The sequence below is a fragment of the Fusarium tjaetaba genome, assembly GCF_013396195.1.
Source record: "Fusarium tjaetaba strain NRRL 66243 chromosome Unknown NRRL66243_c0000193, whole genome shotgun sequence".
Classification (NCBI taxonomy): domain Eukaryota; kingdom Fungi; phylum Ascomycota; class Sordariomycetes; order Hypocreales; family Nectriaceae; genus Fusarium; species Fusarium tjaetaba.
In genome coordinates this window covers 1-11850 of record NW_023501389.1, presented here as the reverse complement: position 1 = coordinate 11850, position 11850 = coordinate 1, and the positions used below count along the sequence as shown (strand labels likewise).

The 11850-nt window shown below is 49.9% G+C and overlaps 4 protein-coding genes across 4 annotated transcripts; 1 reads left to right on the top strand and 3 right to left on the bottom strand.

Annotated features, from left to right (window-relative positions):
• Positions 1-5481: 5481 nt before the first annotated feature.
• FTJAE_8782 (CAMKK CAMKK-META kinase) lies at positions 5482-7618 on the bottom strand (the record flags this gene model as incomplete). The annotated part of the gene is made up of 5 exons (XM_037355634.1): positions 5482-6180; positions 6236-6645; positions 6704-7079; positions 7143-7416; positions 7497-7618. 5 exons carry the CDS (start codon positions 7616-7618, stop codon positions 5482-5484), a joined length of 1881 nt encoding a protein of 626 aa, XP_037204125.1.
• An 890-nt stretch (positions 7619-8508) lies between these two features.
• FTJAE_8781 (multiple myeloma 2) lies at positions 8509-9065 on the top strand (the record flags this gene model as incomplete). The annotated part of the gene is made up of 3 exons (XM_037355633.1): positions 8509-8545; positions 8594-8908; positions 8962-9065. 3 exons carry the CDS (start codon positions 8509-8511, stop codon positions 9063-9065), a joined length of 456 nt encoding a protein of 151 aa, XP_037204124.1.
• Positions 9066-9671: 606 nt separating this feature from the next.
• On the bottom strand, positions 9672-10688 carry FTJAE_8780 (peroxisomal biogenesis factor 3; the record flags this gene model as incomplete). Its single annotated transcript, XM_037355632.1, has 1 exon — positions 9672-10688. One exon carries the CDS (start codon positions 10686-10688, stop codon positions 9672-9674), a length of 1017 nt encoding a protein of 338 aa, XP_037204123.1.
• A 91-nt stretch (positions 10689-10779) lies between these two features.
• On the bottom strand, positions 10780-11371 carry FTJAE_8779 (PEX3-peroxisomal assembly peroxin; the record flags this gene model as incomplete). The annotated part of the gene is made up of 2 exons (XM_037355630.1): positions 10780-11152; positions 11214-11371. 2 exons carry the CDS (start codon positions 11369-11371, stop codon positions 10780-10782), a joined length of 531 nt encoding a protein of 176 aa, XP_037204122.1.
• Between the last annotated feature and the right edge of the window lie 479 nt (positions 11372-11850).

Here is an 11850-nt window from a genome sequence, read left to right as displayed (position 1 = left end):
CATGTATTCATGTTGTCCAGCGCACATAAACCCAGACAGACGGCGTGACGTAGAGCAGCGAGCCAATCAGGGATACCGAGGTGAGCATCTAAATGTATGACGGCAGATTTGTGAGCCTTGTGCCGCACCGCACCGGCAGGCAGAGATCCGGTCCTTATAGTACAATACCTTCCTTATACGACAGAATCAATAACAACTCGAGACGAGGTGCGGAGTATGGGTCAAACCACACGACAGGACGTGGTGACTGTTTCGGCATGGCGGTGCAAGGCATTACAGTACATTGCATTGCATTACATCGCGTCGCGTTGCATCGCATTTTGTATGTACAGAGAGGCGAGGCACTAGACAAAGTTCTTGTCCCCAGCCGCGCGGTACTGATCCGTTCCATTGTGGTATGACGAGGCGGCGGCGGAGGGGCACCAGGGCTTGGTTCACTTAGACCTTTACTCCGTACTGATGCTTGGTAGCTTGGCAGGTAGCTTGGTTTCCTTCTACCTAGGTGCGATCCATTATTAATTCTTCGAGCATCCATGTTTGAAGCGGCACTGTAGACTGGGTAGACTGGGTACTCGGTGCTGTACTCCGTAACAGTTGCCGCATTTCTATCCGTGCCCGTACCGCCAGATTCAACGTTGGTTAGCGCCAATAATGAACAACACCAGCTCAAAACAGAGCCGATGCAATTCAACGGTCGATGCGGTGTGTTGTGGTGTGGTGCGGTGCGGTGCTGCATCTCTGCGGGTACCCCTCGGGGGGGTTAAAAGGTTTAACTGGCCGCCGTCTTCCCGTCGTCTCTCTAAAAGCGTCTCACGATTCGAAAATGGGCATTGTCTGTCTACCTACCGTACCTTAGGTAGGCTGCTTGGCTAGGTAGCAATGGCTGGGCCAGAATTTGCCCTGGTAGCAAAAGGAAAACCTGCCGCGATTAGAGATTTTAACGACCACGTCGTTAATATATATGGACGGAGTACGGATATGTAAGGGTGCTTTGTACGACCAAACTGCATAAGGAGATTTCGAAAAGTACCTAGGTGTGGGTGCAGTAGGTAAGGTAGGTAGGTGCATGGTGGTTTGTATATCACGTCCTCGACCTCCACTGCCCATTGACTGACATGTGCCATGGATGATTTGGCTGACCAAGCTCTAGGAGTGGTTTTGATTTCCAGCTTGTTCGAGGCTTATCCGAACCTCACACAGACACAGGCAGGCCGAAATCAACGGCTCAGTCATGGAATATTCCAGCTGCAACATGGATCTGTCTTTAGAAATGGAAATTCGTCGCAACATTTCCCTCCTGATTCCGTGACAAGAAGGCCGGCCTGGTCTGCTCAAGCCTTTTTTGTATTTGATATTCGGGCTGTTGGATGTGTGCCTGCCCCTTGGTCTGGTGCTGACCCCAGCCAACTAAGGTGACCTAACTGTTATAAGGTACCTTAGGTACCTAGGTAGTTTAGCAGAAATCCAATGCCAAGAAATGGCGCATGGGCAGGGACAGAGATCTGGCTAGGTAGGTAGGTAGACAGGGCAGGGATGTCGGAATTGTGGAGGTGATGACAGCGCTAGTCTGCTAGTCTGCTAGTTTACTGTAGTAGTGGAAATGTACCTTTGAGGCGGGAACTTCTTGGTCCAGGACTTACTTGCAAACGGTTCTGTTCTGTTCTTGAGGTTCTCGATTGTCTCCTCACTCATGATGAAACATTAACTAGTAGCAATAAAGAGAGATAGAGAAACATGGGGTAGTCTGGGTGGGATCGTCGATTCCAGTCCTTGGATAAGAATCAATCAATCTTTCAGATAAAGGTAAGGTACCTACCTATTAACCTGCCAAGACATGTGTTCATGGTGTCGAATTTTCATGAAAATGGCCCACGATCAGTATGTCAAACCAACCTCAGAGATAGTCTCTTACGATTGATAACGTTTTGGTATTCAGATTATAAAGCTATGTGCTTTCGCATTCTCCTGAGGCTTCATTTTCAGTATGGGGCTTTACTTGTAGGTTCTCAGGGTAAAGTTCCTCTGTACTCGGTGGTCCATGCCCACTTCAAGGTATGGATTATAGCTGGCAGATCATTGGCTGGCCCTATAACATTGGCATCAGCTAGTTGCAGAACCCTGCAAATGTAATGGATTTGTGTGTGAAGAAGGAAGAAGACGAGTATATCATGATTATCATGAATTGGTCTGCCATTTGAGACACTGACAGGATCTTGTGCAAGACTGTCCGTACTGGGGGATATTCAGGAAAGGAAATGTTTCAACGTCGTCAAAGAAACCAGACACTGGACGGTTGAGTATGAATGAATACCTATATAGTAGGTAAGTACCTGCTAACTTAGTAGCTACTAGGTAGGTACATGTAAGGTAGGAAAGGTGGCTGCATCCGATTCGAAGACGGGAAAGGGAGAAAAAACCCAGCTTAGAGCTACAACTACATAGGTATTTAAACGACCTGTCCTGTATCGTCAATCTCATGCACCGAAGAGACCATTGTTCCTCTCCTAGGGTTGCCCAGGCGCCCAAAACACAGCCCGGCTAGCTTGGCATCGAGACACATCTGTATCAAACATGTACGTCTTGATATGTCCAATATCCTTTGCAGTTTCACCCGAGTCAGTAAAAAAACAGTGATTAATAAGCTGCGGGTGAACGTTTTGTCCCTGTGAACGGCGCAACACTGCTACTAGCATGAATAATCGTGGTAGCAATGGATGAAGTAGATAGCATTGACAGACAGCAACACCATCGAGTGGGAGGAAACAGGAGGCCCAAGTCACACACACCTCAATGAACTCATTCCCTTTGTTGTACCGGATTCTCAAAAGTGCACTGTGAGGTATTTCCACACATCCGCACAAAATGTGACAAAGCGGCATGACCTGCTGAGCTGCTGAGCTGCTGCCGCTCTTCTCTTGTTTGGCAATAGTACAGTAGGTAAGGTAGGTACTGTATCCTAGGTTTTCACGCATATGCACCCCCCAAGATCACTTGGGGAATCCTCTCTTCCTGACACTTGACGTTAGTACCTTAGTACATACCTACAGTCTGGGGCTCTTTCATCCCCACTAGCCCTTAATGGAGCTAGCTCTGCCAGCCAACGCATCCAATCTGGCCCTTTTTTTCTGTGAGATTTGTTCACAAAGTGGAGGCCTCCAGATTGCTCGGAACCGCGTCCCTCAAGCTTCAAGGGTCTATTAGTTTGGGTGGTTGCGCAAACCTAAGAGCTGACTTTTCCGAGTGCTTCTTCCGACTTTGACATCCTATCCGCCTTAACTGAGGTACCCGAAAATACGGATACTTCGTACATATATATTCCGACGGGGCCTATCAAGTCGGAATGCCGATCTGTTGAACTTTAGCTTGGTGCTGGGCAGCCGGGTAATATGTATATGTAATCCTCACCTGACTGCCTCAGGTAGGTAGGTATGTAATTATTGTTGAAGCTCTTGCACTGAGCAGGGCTGCCGACTTTGTTGCATGCAACCATCACGAATTGCACAGCTTGATCGACATGGTAGGTGGTATTCAACCTAATAAGGGTTCTGCTAAGCGTAACCCCCAGCCTGCAGGGGTGAAAGCTTGCACATCCTTGTAAGCTGGTCTTAGAAACAAAACCTTATCACACATAAGGATTGTTCCATGTGTTCTAGCGACCAGTGTTTGGACTACGTACATACATATAATTAAGGTAATCAAGAATGCCAATGTCTCTGGACGATTTCTATCAAGGGAGAGAAACTGACATGGGCTTTTCCTTGCACAAGGAATCTTTCTTCTGTTCATACCTAGACTATTGGATAAGGCAGCTTGAACAGAGCATGCGCATGATGGAGTGCCTTCACCGCTCGACCCGCCTCCATCACATATCAACATTTAGGTATTTACCAGAGAGGTACAGTTCAGAGTGAGTACGATGCCTGATGCTCCAACACCAGCACCCAGGAGGGGTGGAGTGGATATCGCAACATCAACGTTAGGCAAAACGAAATATTTCGGCGACTCCCTGGTCTGGCATTAGCAAACGACAGATATCAAGGACTACCTACCTACATACTGCATAGTAAGTAGACTGCGCGCAATCTTTTCGATATTTGGATTAATCCACCTACTAAGGTAAGGCACTTACATACTATCTCGTGTGCTGACGTCACACCGTCTTGATTTACATCCATACATCCAGGCGGCAGGCAAACAAACACCTTATTACACAGCATCTTTTACACCGACAACAAAGTGCCTTCACCGTTTAGACTACCTACCCGTGCTCTATCGCTGAGAGCTCACTGGCTCCCCGTCAAGCCAGCCCTGGTTCTGCTGCTGAAAAGCTAAGGTATTGTAAGCATCTATCTACTAATCTATCCCTGTAGCCCGCACAAGCTTATCGAAGTTTTCATCTTGACCCTCTAACTTACCTAGACCCTGCCTGCCAGATAGCGACACACACGGACGCGACGGACGGACGGGCCATGCAACATACATACATCCATAATCAACCCAATTGTGTCCCACAGCAGCATGTTGGTGGCCATCAATCGCAACCCAAGAGGGGTTGGCTGCTGAGCTTTGATAGTACACTTGATGTATAGTGACACCTTGAGCAACGGTTTCCACGTGGCGCCGGGTGTTCCTGGTGCCTTTCTGTACAGTGGCACCCACTTATGCATGGTCAAGTAGACGACTATGTACCTTGGTAGTCATCCCGATCTTTTTATATCCCGTCTTCGGGAGAGCATCCCGCTGCCGCGACTAAGGTAATCTTGACTGACACTCACCGTTGACTGTTCTGGCGAGTTTACGTTGTCGAGATTGGCAGACCCCTTCCTGCCAGCCGTGCTCGGACAATTATCTCCTCATCGGCCAGCATGGAACCGGCGTATCAGGCTCGATATCTTGTCAAGATGTTTTATCTACTGGCTACGACTGCTCGAAACCCCTGCCTGCGCTCCTCGTTTTGTAATTCGTGCAAGATAAGATTTCAGATCTTGTAGTCTATTGTTGGAGGTGGGATTCGAGAGCGGCTCGGCTGCCTTGGCAGCTGTGCACCTCACCAAAGGCCTGGCTGCCCGACAACGCCGAAATAGAGGAGTCTCACCGCATACCTGATTCTCATCTTTACATATTATTATCCCATGTTTCATGTGGTCGAGTTGCTGAGGCTCCGAATCTGTCAGCTGCACCGCTACTCGTACTGGCCCGCAGTTCACACTACTACTGCTGCACATGAGGGTGTTTGCTTTACTTCGGAATATTACCCCGGTTGCATCCAGCAGTCGTTTTACACGGTGAGCACGCTTCCTCACATGTATCTCTTGTGTTATCGTTATCACTGAGCTTCTAAAACAGTCCACCGCATTTGATCCACCACCACCAGTCATGTTGTTATCACCTGCAGCCCATAATGGTACAACGTGCTTTCCAAACGCGTAGCCTTGCCCGAAGGTCTAGCTTTATTCCCAATATCAAGTCCCAACTTTGTTCTTATTGCTTCCCTGAGAGGCCAAGCTTGGATGTGAGGTGCGAAAGCTTGGCTGCGGGCCCCGATTTCTGTTGGCCATCTGAATTCTCGGAGAATTCTTCACTCCCAGTGAGCCCAGGGACCCCCTTCAGTTTATGTGTCTCTTTGACGAACTTGGTCAAATATACTGTCGGTCTTCTTGAAGAATCATTCTGGCCAGACGTGATGTTCTCTATAGCAGTTTCATACGCTCGGTCATACACGTTGAAGTCAACTGCCGTTGGCGAATCGGAAACCATATCTGGAGTAGCCTCATTGGAAGCGAACTCGTCCATTGTTCCTGTGCCGATTCCCAAGAATGGGGTATTGTTTCCCACAGTTTCGTGTATTGGCGGGATTTGGCTGCCTTCATCTCTCTTTTGATTCAGAAACTTGCGCCGCTGATACAGCAACGCCTCGATCACCTCTGCCTTTGCCCTTTCCTGGGACGCGTCAAAGGTACCTTCGCCGTCTTTACGCGGGCTACTGTTAGATCTGGCCCGGTGTTTGGCCAGAATGGACTTGAAGCGATGGATGGCTTTCATGACGCAAAGGAGGTGATTCATCTTGCGAGTAAAGGCACGGTTAACCTCAAGCTCATTTGGAGGTTCCACCATGTTGGCACAGTTCTCTTCAGCGGAGAGGAGAGTGTCCGTACCCTGCTTGGTGACCCAGGGGTGCTCCTGCTTAGGTGTTAGCTCTGTTACTTGGGACGCTCGCAAGGTCTGGACATCTTACTCGAAGTTTGTCCATGGTTATGCGCTGCTCCGGGTCTTTGTTGAGTAGCTTCTGCATGAGGTCGACAAAGTCCGGGTTCTCGTCCTCGGGGATGGAAGGTTCATCGGTCCTGATAGCGTCGTACATGTCCAAGACGCCGTCACGGTTGAATGGAATGCGCCCATACTTGAGGCAGTAGAGCGAAACTCCCATGGACCAAATATCAGCAGCGGTGCCCGACACGTCACCATGCTTCCCACAAAGTTCAGGGGGAAGAAAGGCGGGTGATCCTGCAGATTTTGCTGTTCTCATGTTTTCGGGTTTTTCAAACATCTCAGAAACTCCAAAATCAACGACCTTGAGCACGTCATCGTTAGATAAGAGCAGGTTATCTGGCTTGATGTCTCTGTGGATGACACCCTGAGCATGAACTACGCAGCATATCGTTAGCATCTCAGAAGAATTGGGGTTTGATGCGACTGTACTCACGATACTCAATAGCTAATATAAGGTCTCGGAACCAAAAGCGGCAGTTTTCCTCAGGGTAGGGGTTGGCGTGTTCGTCAAGGCCGACCTTCATAACGACACCCTTTCGGCACATCTCTAGGACCATATAGATGGAATCTTCCTCGGGGTCATCAAGAACCTCGTAGAGCTGTACTAGATTGGGGTGGTTTAGTTTCTTCATAATGGCAATTTCCTCTCGAATGAGGTGGAGGGCATCATTGGAGTCTTTGACCCGGGGCACTGAATTGAAGGGATCTCGACCGCCAGGGCCCATACGCCTTGGGCCTCGAGGACCCTGTCTGAGGATAGTGGATTGGAGGCGTTTTCTGAGTCGAGCCTTGGAGAACTCTTTCACGGCCTGGGGCTGTGTAAGTCGGAGACAGAATTGGGCGGGCAGCTGGCTTGGTGGTATAATACTCACATATTCATTTCCGAATTGGTCCTTTGCAAGATGAACAGCGCCATAAGAACCTCTGCCGATTTCTTCCAAGATTGTATACTGGTTTACTCGATGATGGGAGCAGCCATCGGCATCCTCATCCCCAAACTGTGTCTGCGCATCAAGAGTTTCCTGTGGAACTGGTGAGCCCAATAAGACATTGCTTGATGCTAGTGATAGTTTCGCACCTTGACTTCTCGATGGGCGCTTGGGGTTCTCTTGTGATGCCGGAGAGGACTCGAGAAATGAAGAACTTCTGTCGGTTCCGTCCTTCGTTCATGCGATTGTCAACTGACCCATTGGGCGCATTCAAAGATTGAGTTGAGTCTGACTTACAGGTGATGGACGAGTGGTGGGGGAGGTTTATCGCCAGAGCCATCGTCATGTTGGTCGACTCTGACTTGAGGCGAAGGGAAAGTGAACGATGGTCTCATCTCTGGATGAATTTCTGCGTCCATTGTCAAGGATGATTGATATGCGATGCGATGCGATGCGCTACGCCCAGACAAAGATATGAGGTCGGGCGGATTGGTATTGACCAGACCGAACTCGATAGACTAATGTTTTCAATCAGTCAGTGATGTTGCCCCGCACCCCGCGGTAAACCGATATGCTACAGTATAACAGGAATTGTTTCTTCTGACAAGGCAAGGTACCTTACCGCAAAGCACCTTGAGTATGTACGTGTGTTCCCCAATTGAAAATGGTTCAAAGGGGAAGAAGAGAAGCGCGATAGACAAAAATTGGGTTTAAAGAGCGATTGTTAGTGCCATGCGATATCATTTGGTGGTCGAGCTACAGGTATGTAAGTAAGGTACCTACCTACCTACCTACCTAGTCTAAGGTAACTTACCAGTCAGAGGGATGGACTGGAACGAACCAAATGGAAGGCCTTTTTTCGACTCCCGTCAGTAAATGAGTGAGCCTTGGCTGAGGGAGCTGCTTACATGGGGGTGGGGGCACTATCTTAGTCTCTTAGGGGACTGAACACCTGCACCTGCAGTCAGGTCAGCCTGGCTGGTCCAGATGGGCACAGGCGCCACAGTTAGTTACCTAGGTACCTTAGGTAAAGCTAGAAGGTGGGAGGTTCCATCATAGTTAGGTTCCTAGGTAGGCTTGACCTCAGCTCTCTCTACACCAAAACAACACATCGGAATATCATCAGCTTCGACATCTATCTCCTGGGCTCCCATCCTTGACCAACGAGATCTATACACCACTGCCGCGAATTCGAGTCTCAATCAACACGAGCTATACCTGCCCGCCAACTTGTTCAAAGAGTACCTACTCAAACCCATCGCTGTCTGTTTAACTTAGACGTCGACCTGAAACCCCTTGAATCTCCATCATGGTTGTCTATTCATTCCACATCTTTGACCGACACAGTGAGCAAATTTCCTCGCCTTTCCCCCTCTAGACCTCCCGATTGACAGCCCTCTCCTCTCTTTCAGCCGAATGCGTCTACTCCAAGTCCTGGCTTCCGCCATCAGCGGGCTCCGAAACCGCTGCTCCGAGCACATCCTCTGATGATGCAAAGCTCCTATTCGGCACCGTCTTCTCCCTTCGGAACATGGCCCGTAAGCTTGGCGGTGACGACGATGCATTTATCAGCTACCGGACTTCCCAGTATAAGCTACACTTTTACGAGACACCCGCCAACTTGAGATTTGTTATCCTCACCGACACAGCGACCTTGAGCATGCGCAATGTGCTACACCAAATTTACATAAACCTATGGGTGGAATATGGTGTGGTTTATGAGCCAGGAAAAATGTCACATCTGAGCTAACTTTCTTTGTAGTGGTCAAGAACCCCCTGGCGCCTGTGGAACACAAAAATGGCGATGGTGTCAAGAACGAGCTCTTTGAGCTGGGCCTTGATCAGTTCATTAGGGGCTTGATGTGAGCGGGAGGAGCTGGAATATTCAGCACTTTTCAACGCATTACCTTTGAGAATACCACTTACGACCATGGGGCCTTTAAGATGGGGAAATAAACTCACGTCCCCCCAGTCGGTCGAGACACTGCGCTCCCGGACATGACCTAAGAGCTGCAGGCTTGAAGGATGTTTATCTACTGGCCTCACCGTCACTAGGAGCATAACCCAAACATGGAACTCGCGTTTGCCCGGCTCCGAATAGGATGACGGTTTCGGCATGGCAGCGTAATTCCGTACCAGGAGCCCGGAAATGTCCCTCACGTTCGGCTCAGGAGGCATGCGAAAGTAGAGAAGAGGAGAGAAGACTACACCAAACGCCATTTCCGACATCAATGTTATACAGGGGGGGAGGGTTGTTAAACCAGATCCCTCGGACTCGACTGAACTATATCAACACCATATACTCGCCTCTAAATAACTAACATGTGACATTTGTTTGTGCTTTCGATAGCCCAGATGCTTCCCAATATTATGCTGCTCCTTTATCTCCATCCCTGATTTCCAAGTAACAATCCCGCCATGACTCCCAAAGTTATGTAGCAACACAACAAACACAACCAGAACACATACTCTTCACGACTTGTCCTCCACTGCCCGTCCCCATGCGCTCTCGAAGCCCCCCTGAGGGTCTACTACAACCAGACTTGATTCGCCTTGTGCACCTTGGACTTGTGTCTGTGTCTGAGTCTGTGGTTGCGATGCCTTAGTGACACCAGCTGTCTGCGAAGCGCCAAGATCAACAGCACTGGCCATCAGGTCATCATCTGTGCGAATTTCCTGCTCCCAATTACTTGAATACACGACAGCAGCAAAAGCCTCCAGATCACGGACAGTCTCCATCTTCTGGAGGTACTCGTTGGGCATTCCGTCGCCAATGACATGTGCCTGACGTGTCAACACCGACAGGATCTTTGGCAGTAGAATCACCTTGGAACGCTGCTGATCCTTGAGTTCGGGAGTGACGATACCATCTGAGGCCGGGAGTTCAAACGCAGCCGTGGCGAGCTTATTATCAATGAGATAGGAAAAACCTGCGTCGAGGAGAAGAGTGAGGACGTGCGTGAAACTGGGTGATTCAATGAGGTCGGCTGTCTCGTCAAGCAGCCGTCTCAGGATTGCCTGTGACGCGGGTGTTGACTGTTCGCCACCCTGATTCGATGTATCGTCGAGGATGCCTGACTCCCGAATCACCTCGTCTTCCAAGCCCCGGGGTGGGAGGAGAAAGTTGAGCCAGTCTGACTTCTGACGCTCCTCCTTGGTAGAACCTTCGACAAGCTTCCTCACCTCGGTCGTCAACTCGGAGAACCTCTCAAAGCTCAGAAGATCCCTAGGGCTCAGGCTGCCAAAGACGGTGCGCACGGCGCTCTCTACCCGGTGCATCAAGTCCACCCATCCTTTGTTCAGTAGCCACCAACTGAAGGTTAGGTACTTGCGATTGATGTCGAAGTCACTGCCATACGTCTGTTCGGTGTTGTCGTCATCGTTGTTCTCAAGACTGATGGTGCCCTGTTGGCCACCTGTTGCGAGGGCCACAACGCTCGATAGATAACTTCTTCGGCCAAGTAGGTTGAGTTGAACGCGAGTTAGCATTGTAAGCAGCGCAAGGGTATATATCAAAGTGAAAGACCGCGTCACCGCTGCAGTGTGTGTTAGTCCTGGGCAGACAAGAAGAGCAAGGCTGTTACTCGCCGCTGATGGTCACGTCATCCCATAGTTGTCGCTTCGTCTTGCGAGGCTTCGGTGCTTCCTTGTTCGCTTCGCCGCCGGCGTTGAATGGCGAAGATGTAGGGGCCTGGCTGGACTGTGCACCGCTCTCGCTTTGGCCAGCCATGCTCTTCCCATCGTCCTCTGTCAATGTAGTATCTGCGATGCTGGGCGGGGGTGCAGATTCGGGGCCACCGTTCTTTATAGCCTTGGTGGCTTTCATCTGCTGGATCTCAAATGTGATCTGCTCCGTGTTCATGGCTTCGAGAATGGCAGTCGTGGCGGAGGGCAGGAGAGCCAGGACGGTGAATGTGCAGTCCTCCTGATTCTGTTCGAAGCGACGTCGCAGACTGTGTCATGAGCTGTCAGCATGTGTTTGCGTGTCACTTCTATCAGACGGTTAATGGTTACTTCTCCTTGGCGATGCGGTCGCTGCTCATGCGCTCGCGGGCATCATTAAGCTTTCCGATGACATATTGCGTCGCGACGTAACCAGCACCGATGACGCCCACGCCGACAGCAATGGGCGTACGATTGTTGCGCAGCCAGCGCCGAGCAGATGTGAACATGATTTGAAGATAGTGGGAAGATACGCGATGGGTGAAACGGTGATCAATTGTTCATAAGTTGTAACTGTACGTAAAGTATACCGGTCGATTCACCGAGGCAAAGGGTACCACCGCGTGAGCATGTGGACGTTAAGAAGCCGTTGAGAGTTCGGGTTTGGTCTGGGAGCTTCTCGTTGGGGTAAGGTTGGAGTTAGGAGTTAGGAGAGTTTTGGGAAAAAAAGGTTCAGGGTTGGATGTCAGTGCAATGCCAACATGAGCCCGAGCCTCGGCCCTGAATATGGATCGAGGCTTTGATAGGTAGGTAGGTATACCTTTAACTACCCCGTGCTCGGAGTCGGTAGACGTGGCCGAGGTGGAGGTGGAGTTTACGGTATGAAATGTGGCTGGTGAGATAAAGGATCTATTGTGTGGCTGTGCTGAGGTTAGCTGGAGCACGGGGTAAGTGGGGAACGCCTAAACCGATCCCCATGCCCATGCCC